General features: G+C 40.6%; 1 protein-coding gene across 1 annotated transcript in view; it reads left to right on the top strand.

Annotated features, from left to right (window-relative positions):
- The first annotated feature begins 1,230 nt into the window (after positions 1-1,230).
- IKBKE (inhibitor of nuclear factor kappa B kinase subunit epsilon) overlaps positions 1,231-15,495 on the top strand; it is a 75,687-nt gene continuing 61,422 nt past the window's right edge. Inside the window, exons 1-2 of the mRNA XM_075196156.1 lie at positions 1,231-1,389; positions 14,507-14,627. Coding sequence (XP_075052257.1) covers positions 14,541-14,627 — 87 coding nt within the window. The 5' untranslated portion in view covers positions 1,231-1,389; positions 14,507-14,540. The remainder of the gene's footprint in view (positions 1,390-14,506; positions 14,628-15,495) is intronic.

Below are 15,495 nucleotides of genomic sequence, written 5' to 3' on the forward strand. Positions count from 1 at the left end.
TTAATGTATTCGATTTTCCTAAGCAACACGTAACTAAGCAATATTTTGTGGTACATACACACTTAAAACAGATCTAATGGCCATATAGAATCTAATTAACATTCATCCACCTATAAGCATAACCTCCAACATATGACTCCTTACAACAGTAATGGCAACAGATGGCCTTTGGCCGTCCAAACCTTCACCTGCAGCCCCCAGCTCCTTCCTGCTTTATTGGCAGATTTGTTTGTTATTGCTTGTAATGTGCAGTAAGGTAACCAATTATTTGTGCTCTGTTAGAGAAGTATTTTGTCTTTATAAAAACAAAATAAAAAGATTTAAAATAAGCAAACAATTTAAATGGACAGTTGAAAAGTAGACAATTTTGTATCAATTGGCAGGAGTCATATTAAGAGGTCTGTCTAAGTAATTTGTCTACGCACTTTGGAGGCAAACAAATTGCACAGTCTAGCTGTACAGGCACTGAGGAGTGGGAATTCATTATACATATGGCTCTGGTCACTTCCGGAATGGCCCATGGCATCACAATACATGCCAGCCAACCTGACTCCTTGTCACAATGCAATCTTAGTCTTAGTTTTCCATTGGCAGGCCCCTGGGTTAAACTGAGTTAAAGGCATTTTTTCAGGTTGACTGCACACAGACAGATTTCCACCCCGACAGTTCAATTCCAATCCAATCCAATCCAAAAAGTGGAACAGATTTTGATATCTGGATGTATCCATGCACAGTGCACTAGTCGTCAAAGCTTAAATAAAAATTGCTAGTCAGATTTTTTAAAAAATCTCTCAACATAGAAGGTTGATTGCTCTTCACTTATACAGTACATTACTACCTGACTTGGCAGTGATGTTGGTGACAGTCCTCAATGTAGTAATCAGATAATCTGATTATTCGGGGATATCTACATGGACATTTTACTTAATACCAATATTAAATCATACAATAGAATTTCAGGGCATTGGGTAGTTTTGAGTACCCATTTTCTAGTTAAGGAATAACCACACGAAAACTGAGAAATCTTTTGTTCATTTTGGAGTCCTGCCGATTAATTAAAAATAAAAAGAGGAATATTAAAAGATGATAATATATAGCCTTATGAAATAAACAAGGACAGTGGCGAAATAAGTTACTAATATGCTTAGATTATAGCAGCTGTATTGCATGTGCTCTGTCTCTTTAAGAGGCTTGTCACTGTTCATAAAAGAAAAAGGAAACAAGGAAGTAGATGTGTGAGTGAGCGTGCTGTGGCTAAATGTGAGAGCCAGGGACACCGGGAAGAGAGAGAGAGAGAGAGAGAGAGAGCGAGACTGGATTTGTATGAGGGTCTGTAAACTCTGTATACACATATTAGTGTATACTGTGCTTCTACTGAATCATCAATAGGTCAGTATTGTACTGTTTATATGTACTGTTTCACAGGCTGCATTTTAACTGTATTGTTGTGTGTGAACATGTCCTGTGTACTTTTAATATAAATATGTGATATGCAGAGGGAATTGTATATTGATCTTCTTGAATTATTTATTGTAATTACATTGCATATATCCAATCTGCATGTTCCATGTGTTGTATTTGTATAATGTTTTAGGCATGGTTATTTTTTTTAATATAACATACTGTATATCTTGCATGGGTAGTTTTAAGAATATTACTTTTTGTAGCACTTCAACTGTACAAATCAAATACTATGCGGCTTAAAATTAAACTGCAAATTCCGTTTTAAAATGATATATAAATAATGGAGTACATAATTTATTTTACATGTACATGGTACTTCATACTTGCCAACTCTCCCGGAAAGCCCGGGAGACTTCCGAAATTCGGGTCAGTCTCCCGGGCTCCCGGGCGAGCCGGCATTTCTCCTGCATCCCGGATTTCACAGAAAATCGCACCATTTTGGAGGGTGGGAGGGGGCGGGACAAGGCCAATCCCCCGTCGCGGGGGTGGGGCCAAAATGACGCGATTAGCCTCGTCCCGCCCTCCAGTCACGCCCCCTCTCCAACTATCTGGTACTGTAGGGTTAATATATATTAATGGTCCAGTATTAGAGATGGTATGGTAAAGGTATGTATTAGAGATGAGCGGTTTGGATTCAGAGAAATCAATCAGATCTAAATTTTGGAGTTCTGAGTTGAACTGAAACACGGCTCGCGCTGCAAATTTGGATCTGAAAATGAGGCAAAATGTAATCTCTGCTAAAATGTCAGATCTTGCAAATTTTGGATTGATATTTTCTATATGTAGCCCTCACCCCAGTTCTCATCTGTCATTTTAGAAGTAATACCATGTGGGTAGGAGGTTGGCTGCAATTCTGTGCTAAGTTAATCGCTTGGAGGGGGTTGAACAGGGGTAAAGAAGCAATTTATGTATCAATAGCTGTGATTTTACTGCAGTTTATGTAGAGATCAGTCTTCTAGATTTGTGTGCTGACAGCATGGAAATAAAGAGAGGCAGACAGAAGAGTCTGTCTCTGAAATCTACAGAGCCAGATGGTAGAAGGTAAGTCATACTTACCAACTTTAAAATGTTGGTTTCCGGGAGCCTGCAGAGGAGGTGGGCGTGATAGGGGGTGGGGCTACAAAATGTGCGTCATTCTGAATGCTATTAATTTAATGTTGATGCTAATTGGAGGCGGGAAATAGGTTTATTTATTAAATGTTGATGCTATTCATTTAATGTCAGCACTGGTTTCAGGTAGGGAGGCCTAATTATTAAACATTGATGCTATTGATTTAATTTTTTGGGGGTAAAGAGGTCTGAATGCTTCACTCACTGCTAGGCTGCCCATATTATATGTAACTACCCACTTTCTTCCAAACATTCCAGGATCCAGACAAGCAGCAAGTCAGCTTAAGACATTGGTAGCAACTAGTAGTACTAGTTTCAAGAACAGGTAGGAGAGGTCAACACATCCAGTGCTAACAAAGCTCTCATGGCTTTAGTAATCTTCTGGCTGTTATACTTGCAAACGCTTGCTTCACAGACAATTGTTGTGTATAGCTATGCTTACTCTTCTTGGTCTCCTTCTGTATATAAGTTTCACCCTCAGCAGCAGTCGTACTGTGCAAGGATGCCTATTGGGAATCATGGATTGCATTAGGGGAGTCAGTTTGCATTTGAAAATTGGATGCTGGACTACGCACTAACCATGAGGAGGTTGATGATGAAGGTGTTGACGGTAAAGATTGCATGACGTGTCTATCCATCCTGCTGCTAGCTGATGCTGGACTGCTTGTTACTATACATGATTTTCCACCTTTTGATAAACTACTTGAATGAACGTTCTGCAAATAATGTAACAGGGAGATTGTAAGCTTGCACGCAGGGCCTTCTTACCTCTCTGTCTTTATTACCTAGTGTTGTTTTAATACTGTGTTAGTTCCCAATTGTAATGCTCTGTGGAATCTGCTGGTGCTCTATAAATAAATGATAATGATGAAGGCAGCAGGTGCCTACTAATTGTGGCAACACAAAGGCCTTGACAAATGTTGTCTGTGTTGGGATAAAAATATTTCCACATGCAAGAGGTAATGTTTTTGTTCTTTTGCCCAGGCATGATAATGCACTTATGGGCATGGGCATGAGGTAGTACCACTGATGACAGACTTACTTAGACACATACATCATTCTCCTCTTTATCTTGTTCAAGTACAACACAGTGTAACATGTTCAGATCCACAAATATCCCCCTCATCCTGTTGCACATTAGCAAGTTCTATACTAGCTTCCTCAGTTTCTATATCTAATTCATCATGTAGCTGCTGCTTATATAGTTAAATACAATAACCCTCCCCTCTAAAAATTACTTCACACTTACGCTAAATTGAGTTACTACTGCACTGGTGGGAGGTAAAGAAATTTTACCATCAACAAAGATACAAAAGAGGGCGGTAGGTATTAAAAGAATGAAGACCCCTGATTTAGATGGTTGCTTTGGGCTAAATAATCAGCACATGGTGAATAAGTGATGAAGGAGAGGATACAACACATTGGAAGTTGGGACCATAGTAGTGGCGGCAGAGGATTGGAAGTGGTAGCACAGGAAAGAAAACACAGTATAAGGAATGGGAACGTCTTACCTGTTCTGAGGTTGGACACACGAGTTTGTAGAGAGAAGCATGTGCTGTGATTGGATGAGGGCAATTCCAAAACAGAGTCTGTGTATATGAGTACCTGTTTTATTTATATACAGTATATCTGTGATTAATCACTTTCTCAGTGCTACTGTCACCTATCCCCCCTTGTTGCAAAGCGCAACGGAATTTGCTGGTGCTATATAAATAAATGTTGTTGATGATGATGACCTGTGGGGTGGAACAGTTGTAGTCCCCAAGCATTAAGCTCGGGAAAATGCATCTACATATTCCAGTCCGCTTCCTGGCCTATGCTCTACACATGCAACTTCTGATTAGTCAGCAACTTGCTAACATGGTGGTAGACCTGAAATGGGCTTTGTGAATGGAGCCCGTCCTTCTCTCTTCATTCATAACCCCAGGACCCCTTACACTGGCTTTTTCTATTGCCGAAAAACAGTCTTTGGAAAGCTCCTTCCCAATACAAACAATCTCCCTGTGGTTTCATGTGTCTTCTTAAAGTAAATATGCTTAGAAATAGCAGCAACCATCTATAATGTTGTATGATGTGCCGTAAAGTCTCAGAGGCACATTCAAAATTCTTTCACTCACTCGCTCTCTTTCTCTTTCTCTACATATATATATATATATATAGATAGAGAGAGAGAGAGAATTTACATGAACAAGAATACTCCCCTGTGAAAATCATGTATTGAATGTCTAAACCTGGGGCCATATACAGGCAGTTGGCTAACTCCTTTACACCTGCTAAGTCAAGACACTGTCATCCTTGAATGTATTAGAAGAGGCCTTGGATATTTGCGCTCAAAAGGCAAATCCTACAATCCAGTTCCACAATGTGATTTAGTGTTCAACTAGGACTTCCACCAGGTTGGATTTAAGCTTTAATAATAAAGATAACAAAAGAGGACTAAAACAGACCACTCGCGTTACTGATAAATGAACGCCATCAACGTGGTTTCTTAGTAATATACAATCACATAAAATTTCACAAATTTTATTCCAAAATTTAATATAAACCAGAAATGAAAACACATATTCAATGGGGAACAGTTGCCTAATCTTTGTATGTTATATAAGAAAATAATATCAAACAGCAATTTAGTATCCGCTATAATGTATTAGACTGTTAAATTGTGTAAGCGTACAGAAAATTACAAATGATGATGATGTATTATCCAGCACTAAGTAGGTGGCATATAAATAAACACATAAACAATTTCTCTATTTAAATTCAAATTGAATAATACTGTATCAGAGAGCTTGTTCCTGGTGTACCAATGAATGTTCATGGTACACCAGATCATATGTGCAGACTACAATTTACAGGCAAAACTTCAGTGAAATGTTGTGTGACTGGCTCATAAGTGCCCTTATAAATCATCATCAGCAGCAGCTATTTATATAGCGCCACTGATTCCGCAGCGCGGTACAGAACACTCACTCACATCAGACTGTGCCCCATTGAAGCTTACAGTCTAAATTTCCTAACACACACAGACTAGAGTCAATTTAATAGCAGCCAATTAACCTACTAGTATGTTTTTGGAGTGTGGGAGGAAACTGGAGCACCTGAAGGAAACCCACCCAAACAAGGGGAGAACATACAAACTCCACATAGATAAGGCCTGAATAAATTGTGTCAAGAAGTTAGTAGAATAAACCAGGTCCCAGCTTTATTTAGCAATAAAAATTACTAGAAACAGGTGTACACCAGTAAATTTAAACCATAAAATTACAAACTTATGGGACATTTTCTGCCTACCATGTTAACACTGCAGTGAAGGTGAATTTTCCCTCCTTGGTGTGATCCAATCATTGAATCAGGCTTGTGTCACTGAATAGCACGTCAAGTTAGCTGTGTTTTCTGGTAGCTTTTTGAAGTATTATTCTGATGATACCCCAGGTCATGCCTCTCTTTCACAGCCATTGGATTTCCAATGTCTCTAGTAAGCCCAGGTGTTGGTCCTGGGGTCTGGTGGTTGCCTGTCTGACTGTACAATGTATGTAGGAGTGCCCAGGCAACCAGATTACTTTGCTGATGCTGTGGGCTGGAGGAAGGGGCAGTTGTTAGTATATTTTGTATTATAGTATGCTGGGAAAACGTCTTGTGGAACACTCCAGTGCCATTTGAATTGCTTGCAACCAGCTTGCTAATTCAAAATGCTATATGATGACTACTGCCGTAAATTGGTCTGTATCTTCCTCAGTGTTGCTTATTAATGGTGCAATGTGCACTATTTCTTTCAGTATATTTAATGTTACTGGCTCCTTTTGGTTTGGCTTCTGTTTCTCTTTCCTTCGCCACCCTTTGAAGATGGAGCACTCTACAAAAGCCTTTGTGATGTCCCTGTCCCTTTTAATTTTAAGGAAAATGCCATGGTGGGTTTTGTATGTTTTTTTCATGTTTAATGTGGCCAAGAATGCTAGTAGTGCATCTAATGGGTCTTTACCATTTTTTTTCCCCTGAAAATGCTACTACATTTTCCAACTACAATTTACACATTCCATGCACTGGGGCACCAGAGACTTTCTACAAGTTTGTCTATGTCTGCTCTGCTACCTGTCATAGATGGGAGGTTCTCGATGTGTCCCACTTTGATAATGATAATGCATCAGCTATTAGGTTGTCTTTGCCTGGCTAGTCCTCAAAATGATGTTAAAAGACAAACATTTCTCCACCAGCCACCACAATTCCTGTTAGGAAGTGGTGTGATTGCTGATGGCTTGTATACCTGTGTTATCACACCAAAACTGACCGGTTTGGTAAATTGTTTAGCCATAATTTTAGTGCTACTATTATGAGGAATAATTCCAATAGTGCCATTTTTATTAAGATTTTTTCAAACCACCACATTTGAATGCACCATTCCCCTCTAGGTAAGCTGTGAAATTTATGAAACCGGCCGCATCTGTGAACAACTGTAACTGTTTTTTGCTTTTTTGAAACAAAACTTTTTTTTATTGTGTTTTTGACAAGGTACAAAGGTGAGAGTCAGCAATAGATTAACAGATGCTTAGGTTTAATGGTTAACAATTAAACATAAACAAATGGCCAATATATAATCTAATCAATCACAGGGAACCTATGTATACCAAGGGAAAACTTTATACCGAAGCTTTTAGGGGAAGACGTACAGTGGGGTGAGTGAGGGGGAAGGGGAAAAAAATGGGTGGAGGGGGTAGGGGGTTACTTAACAAGTGTGAGCATGGAGTGTTATCAGTAAGGATTGAATCTTTATCGTTGCGAGCAGGGCCGGACTGGCCATCTGGCACTTCTGGCATTTGCCAGAAGGGCCGATGGCTGTATGGGCCGGTCCGGTCCCTGTGCTTCATGTCCCGCAGCTTTTTCTTCTTTTTTTTTTAACTTCCGCGCGGCTGCGCGATGTGACGTCATGACGTCACGCAGCCGCCTAGGAGCCGTCAGTCTTTTGAGCTCGCGGGGTTATTGAGGTGAGTTGGTGTGTCCGGGGGATAATGACAGGTACTGCAAGGGAGGGGAATGAGTAAAAATACACGGAGGAAGTGATTGACAATGGCTGCAGGGGGAAGGGGGGGTGTGACAATGGCTGCAGGGGGAAGGGGGGGTGTGTGACAATGGCTGCAGGGGGAAGGGGGGTGTGACAATGTCTGAAGGGGGAAGGGGGGTGTGACAATGGCTGCAGGGGGAAGGGGGGGTGTGTGACAATGGCTGCAGGGGGAAGGGGGAGTGTGACAATGTCTGCAGGAGGAAGGGGGGGGTGTGTGACAATGGCTGCAGGGGGAAGGGGGAGTGTGACAATGGCTGCAGGGGGAAGGGGGGGTGTGACAATGGCTGCAGGGGGAAGGGGGGGTGTGTGACAATGGCTGCAGGGGGAAGGGGGGTGTGACAATGTCTGCAGGGGGAAGGGGGTGTGACAATGGCTGCAGGGGGAAGGGGGGGTGTGTGACAATGGCTGCAGGGGGAAGGGGGAGTGTGACAATGGCTGCAGGAGGAAGGGGGGGTGTGTGACAATGGCTGCAGGGGGAAGGGGGAGTGTGACAATGGCTGCAGGGGGAAGGGGGTGTGTGTGACAATGGCTGCAGGGGGAACGGGAAGGGTGTGGCAATGTCTGCAGGGGGAAGGGGGTGTGTGTGACAATGGCTGCATGGGGGAAAGGGGGGTGTGTGACAATGTCTGCAGGGGGAGGGGATGACAATGGCTGCAGGGGGAAGAGGGGGTGTGTGACAATGGCTGCAGGGGGAAGGGGGGGTGTGTGACAATGGCTGCAGGGGGAATTAGGAGTGAAAATGTCTGTATGGGGGCAATGGCTGTAGGAGGTGGAAAATAAAAAATGGCTAATCTGTGTGGGGGACAATATATGACTATAATGTGTGTGGGGACAGTATATGACTATAATGTGTGTGGGGGACAGTATATGACTAATGTGTGTGGGGGGACAGTATATGACTATAATGTGTGTGGGGGGACAGTATATGACTATAATGTGTATGGGGGACAGTATATGACTAATGTATGCTATTAAGTGAATGTGGGGCTGTTTGGGGAAAATTAGGTATATTTATTAAATGAAATTATGAATTATTTAATGCCTGAGATGGTTGTGGGAAATGTTTATTTTTATTAAATATAAATGCTATTTAATTTCTTGCTGGGGTTGTTTGGAGGGAGGGAAAGCGGTTAATTTATTAAATGGGAATACTATTAATTTAATGTTGGGGCTTGTTTTAGGAAAATAGGTCTATTTATTAAATGTATATACTATTTAATGTCAGGGCTAGTTGGAGGGAAATAGATGTATTTCTCAAATGTGAATACTATCATTTTAATGTTGGGGCTGGAGTGAGGCCTAATTTTAAAACGTGGGTGTTATATTGATTTAACACCGCTGCTGGTTGGAGTTTTCTAAATTTCATGTAACCATTTTTTTTTTCAAATAGGGCCCCCAACATTCCAGGATCCAGACAAGCAGCAACTGATCTAAAGACACCAGCGGCCACAAGTGGAGACAATGACAAGACAGGTAAGAGAGACCAGGACATTCTGCCAACTGTCCTGAATTTGGTGGGTGACTGTCCCGCTTAGTCAGGATTTGGTGTGAGTACAAGGACAGTTGGGAGGTATGTACTGCTTCACATTGTACTGCTTGTGAAGACAGAACTGTGTGCACCTAATAGTAGTGCTCACAGTATTGCCTGTGTATTTGTTGAAAATGTGTCTAATAACCATATTACATCATAGGAGTCCCCCTGTCTTAAGTGCCTAGGGCCCCCAGAGCCTTAATCCAGCTCTGATTAGCAGGAGGGAGCGGATAGCTACTCCCAGTTCCTGGATAGGACACAGCCTGCAGAGCAAGCCGAGGAGCTCTAAGTCTCATGAGATTTATTAATCTTGTGAGACTAAGTGCATCCCTGCTCACTCTACAGGAAGTTCCCACCCTGCTGGATGTCAGCAGCATCAGAAGCATAGATAAGTGCAGTGGGCTGGGGGTGTTGTAATGTGTTTCTGGGGTGGGGTGTGATATGATAGGGAGGGCCTGATAAATGTAATATTTTCTTATAATGTATGTATCAATGCCCCATGTTGACCACGCCCCCAACATAATGTGGGCACGCCCCTGGCGGCGCCGCTGCTGGGAAGCGGCACACAGTTTTGTCCTGCTGATCAACAGAGGTGGGCCTGTATGCTTGAAATGCCAGGGCTGATTTTTAGTCCCAGTCCGGCCCTGGTTGCGAGGGTGGGAGGGGTGAATGTAGCAATTGGGAAGATGTCGTAGTTAAAGGAGGGGAAACTCCGTAATGTGGTCCATACCGCCTGGAAGGTACTAAGGGTGTGGTGAAGTTTTGCTGTGATGCTCTCCATGCGATAAGTGGCCCATACATTCTGGATAGTACTGGAGAGAGTAGGCGGGGAGATGTTTTTCCAGAATGCGCCTATGAGGCATGTCGCCGCATTTACTATGTGGAGGATCAGTTTTTGTGAGTGAAGAGGGGCGTCAGGGATAGGTCTGGAAACAAATTGTATGTACAATACAGGGGGCGGCATACTAATGTCAATGATAGTTAATACGTAGTATATCAGGTTCTGGGCGCTAGAGGTAAAGCATGTGTGGCAAAAGAGAGAGGTAATGTTATTTATTTAACATAATGTAAAAAATGGATGCTCCGGCCGGAGCCAATGATGATTTTACAAACCCTCTTGTTCATCTCAGTGATAGTTAATATGAGTGAATGGATTTCCTGCCAGTAGAGGCGAACTATAATTTGATTGGGTTGTATGAGGCTGTCCATAAGCGAACTCTTTCAAACTACACAATGAATTGTTTCTATATCAATATATCATCCATTCCAATCACCTATTGAAAACCCTCTGCACGCAAAATTAAGTGGACCCAAGAGTGACTGCATTTGGTTTACTGTACATTCTTTTCATCCGTGCAAGGCACTGATCTTATCCCTGAGGTTTTTTTACCTTGTTTGTTGGAATTGTTATTTGGAGGACCCTGCTTAATGTTGTGGTATAGAGAGCGTGTTGCAAGAGTAGGCACTAAATCTAGCTTGTTTGAACGCAATCACCTCTCCTTTATACCCCTACACAATAGATCTTAAGTTTTATTTTTAATTCCCAAGGAGTAGGGCACCTTTCTTATTGTATATTTGTTTTAGATATGCTGTGTAGCAGGGTTTTATATTGTTTTGCCTTGGTTAAGGGATTTGTAGACTTGTGCAGTCCATTATTACTGACTGTGTGGGGTGCAGGTGTGCACTCCTTTCATAATATAGATTTTGGTGGAATACTGACCAATTACCTCTGTGTACTGGCACTGTATTGTCTCCTTCTAATTGATATCAAGTACTGACTTTATTTAGCCACAGTGTTTTGTCATTGCACTATAATTGTTAATTTTACATTGAGTACTGACTTTATTTAGACGCACTGTGGCAGTTGGTATATGTAAATATACACAACATACTGCATTTGCCTGCTTGTTCACTTTCTTTTCCTAGATTGTGTTCTGCAGTTTGTCTCTCTCTCTCTCTCTGGTCTCTCTTTCGAAAAAGGGACTACTTCCAAATCCAAAGTTGGTGTTGGGAAAATCTGAAAGAATGGGAAATCACTTCTCTAGCAGACAGGGTGTCCTAGAGCTGGTGTTAGCAGTTCGTCAAGTCCTCAATATTCAGGATCATGAGGAACCCGAAGATCTGGATGTTTCTTTGTTTAAAAGTTTCTGTGTTCTCCACAGAACTTTTGGGTGGGCCGTTGCAGAAAGAAGATTAGAGGTTTCAGGCCATGCGGAGGTTGCGGTTCAACAACCCCTTCTAGGAAGTCTATAACTAAATTGTGTGCCCCCATTTCCCATCTTGCTAAATCCAGCAGTATTCCCATTCTGAATACTGTTTTTCCAAGGGACAGCATGGATAAAAATTGTGGAGGAATTTTGAAGTCTATCTTTGTCACAGTAGGTACATAACTCAGACCCATTCTAACGTCAGCTTGGGAAAATAAAGCAGTAGAAATTCCGTCTGAGCAGATTAGTGAGGACATACAATCTGGGATGCTCACATCTGAATTGCTGTCCTTAGTGAACCATGTAAAGAAAGCATCAGAGTATTTTGGAGACACGGTCCTTGACACTGGTCTCGGCCTCTCTAGATTCTTCACTTTGGCAGTAACTGAATCCAAAAGTATTCTGGAAGCTTTACCCTTTGAGAAGACTGTCCTCTTCAAACTAGAACTGCACAGCACAATCTCTTAAGCTAAGGGAGGGAATTAATGTTTCAAAACCAAAAGGCCAGAGATTTTTCTATTTTTTTCTGAGAAAATGAAAGCGACTTTGTCAAAGGGACCCACATTATTTTGCCCCACATTGTAGTCATCAAAGGATTAAGGAGGTTTGGCTGGGCGTGAGGCCTGGCCTCAAGCCTCCTGACAGACATACTGCATAGTGGGTTCCTCCCTCCTGTGGTGGGAGCCTGTCTCTTGCTCTTTCTAGACTAGTTGATCAGATCTACTTCAGACTTGTGGGTCAGAGGCATTATGAAAGAGGTTATGGCTTAGACCTCTTAGGGCCTCCACCCAAGTGGTTCTTTTTCAAGCCCCTTCTGAGACAAGACCATGAATTTGTACATTCAGAGGGGCTAATTTTTCAGTTTCCTTTTCGAAACCAAGGGGCCGATTCAATTGACAGAGTGAATGTTTATAACACAGCGTTAATAGATTGTAACACTATTTTCTGTAATTTTGGAGCGAAATGATGTTACCTGCAATTCAATTCAAAATCTAACACTGTGTTTTTCTTTCTCAAAGTAGCATATCGCTGCGGGTTTGAGCCTCATATTAAAGTATAGGCTAAAGCTAAAGGGGGTAATTCATTTGTATTTTAACCTGGTGATGTAAACTGTTATATAGGTAGTTTTATCTTGCACCTCTCTCCTGGCTGGGTAAAAAATTGTAAGCACCAGAAAAGTAATGAAATAAAAAAGTATTTATCATAAATCTGATAATTGATTGTTTTTTCAATACAATTTCAAAGACAAGCTAAAAAAAGCATTATAATGCATGTAAAAAATGTTTTCAAAAGATTGCATATCCACCCTATGCTAATGTACATTATGGTTTAGCCCATTATTTGAAATAGAAGAGACCAACATTTTATTTTATTCATTCCTTTGCAATATTGAATAAACTCTGAAAAATTTACTAATCAATATAAATATACTAAAATGTATTAACATTAATCTGTAACTTCAAGTTTAATAAATGTGTGTGTATGTGTCTATATAACACCTCTACAATATGCAAAAAATAAATTGTAACTATGTAAACTACACAATACTAATTATGTGTACTTGTATGTGTGTATGTATTTGTGTATGTGTATTGTGCGTGAGTAGTATGTATATATGTTTGTAGTAATGTGTTTTGTCATACTTGCCAACTCTCGGGGAAAGTCCTTCCGGGCTCCCGTGAGAGCTGGCATTTCTCCCGCATCCCGGAATTCACAGAGAATCGCAAATGACGCGATTCTCTGTGAATCGCGCAATTTTGGCCCCAAAATGACACGATTGGCCGTGCCCCGCCCCCTTCCGCCCTTCACTCACGCCACTCTAAGTATGATGATGAATCGCGGCGTTTGGGACCTAATTCTGCCCACTTCACTAGGAATTGTGCACTTACTAGTGAAGTGGGCAGAATTCGGGAGATTGCCACACTCACTCGGGAGTCCAGGAGACACTCGCAAAATGCCGGAGTCTCCTGGACATTCCGGGAGAGTTGGCAAGCATGAATTATATATTACCAGCAATGTTTTCTTTTGCTTATCAAATCTTTATGTTTTATTTTGATAATACACAAAGTACATTTATCCTATCTGTGAGAATATTTTATGAATGAAAACCCCCCCACAAGACAGTATTTTTTGCTATAAAGGAAAAAGTAAGTGTAATGCAGAAGTTGTTATAGAAACAAGGTGTGAAGGTCTGTGGCATTTATGTAACACTAATGCTCAAACAAATGAATGATATAAAATAACACTATATGTCACATAGTCCTTCACAAAATGCAGCGCTGAGATTTTTTTTTCTTGTATAAAGCATATAGAACCCTAATTACAAAACACTGTGCATGGTTTAACACTGTTTTGCATTGATTGTACTCCCAATACATTTCAAGGTGTAGCACTATTATCTGCTCTCAGAAGACACCTATGCAAACTAGAAATGCGCCTAGCTATTCGGAGAGGGACAGAATTCTGAAGAGGCGCACTGTGCAAAAGTGTAAACGTTACATCAGATTTCAACCTTCTACCACTTTAGATCCATCTGTTTATTAAATAGAAATGTTCAGTTTTTCTGCCAAAATACTGTCTATTTATCCTCATTTATGTCTTATATTAATCTTGAGAGTGAAGGGCTACTTTTATTTCATGTGGGGATTTTGTGTGTTTGAGGCTTTTTCACATTGGGAAAAGTGAGCCAAGAAATGCACATCTCTACTGAAGTGCAACTTAAAAATGCATACCATTAAATATAGCTATCTCCCAACATTTCTCCTTTTGCAAATCAGGATAGTGGGGGGTGGGGTCACATCAACTATGAAGCACTTGGCCGTTCCCATCACCCCTACCATGAAATTGCCTCTGCATTAGACCTGTCTGTTAATTGTATTCTCTGCTTTTACATAAATTTAATAGAAAATTAATTTACTGCAAATAAAGACAAAGACATAAAAGGGATGATTTTGCTCTTATGCTATGTTGGTGTATCGGTGTTTGCTTCCCAAGCCCACTCGGTTAAGGAGAACATTTTTAAAATAATCGATTTTTTAAAGCTGTCTTCCAACCTGATTGAGCTTTGAAAGTAAAACATACCTACTAAACTGGCCTAAGATTTGCATCTTTAGTTAATTCACCAAATCTCTTTAACAGATATCTGTTTAGGAAGGTGACTTCACATTGGAAGATGCAGAGCACCCCAAACTACCTGTGGGAGTTGGATGATAAATTAGGACAAGGGGCCACTGCTACTGTGTACAAAGCACGGAATAAGGTAGGAAGAATTTATGGGATCAGAAGAACTTGGTTTTTTAAAGTAATTTTGTTTTTTAAACATATACTTGCAAAAATCACCTAGTTAAACACTTGTGAGTGTAAATTATATTCCAATTGCGATAAAAATATATTCTTATGTTATGTAAATGAAGGGGACAGTTATGCGTTTCATAGTGGCGTTTTGTACTGACTCTAAAAAGAATGAGTATCACATCTTTTGGTATCAAACACCAAATTTGATACCACAAAGGATCACTTTGAACTTTCATCATTAATTTAACTCTCAATTTCAGTCCATAAACTATGCCCTATTTCTGTAATTTCTAGCCTTTGTCACATTAAAGTTATATCTGATGTTAGCTTGAGGAAAGGGCTTGACAGCTTTTAATAAAATATATATAGTTGTACAGAAATACAGAAGTTTGTGAAAATAAGATAGAAACATCCTGGGAAAAGATGTAGATAGTACGTTTCCAGCATCTACAACATGATGGGTCCATTTATTGACAGTGTGACAAGGCAAAAACAATGCATGTTTAATTATGAATTTGAGTAAAGCCCTGTTGCCCTTGGCTAAAGTTTTTGCATCAATAGAACATTCATAATTGTACCCAAAAGAAAACGTTTGTCCAGGCTTTTATTGTGCTTCAGTGTATTCTTTCATTTTGTGCATCTTCAATACACTTGATAAAGTTGTGTTTAAGGTGGGTGACACACGAGAACTTTGAATGCCAATGCTTTTTCAGCTGGAAAACTGATGTGAATGAGTAACTATTCTCTGTAAAGTTCTACATAATTTGTAGGCATTATATAAATAACTGTTAATAAATAAAATACAAAGGTGCTAGCATTCATAGAACTCAATC

The sequence above is a fragment of the Mixophyes fleayi genome, chromosome 2 (genome assembly GCF_038048845.1).
Source record: "Mixophyes fleayi isolate aMixFle1 chromosome 2, aMixFle1.hap1, whole genome shotgun sequence".
Taxonomy (NCBI): Eukaryota; Metazoa; Chordata; class Amphibia; order Anura; family Limnodynastidae; genus Mixophyes; species Mixophyes fleayi.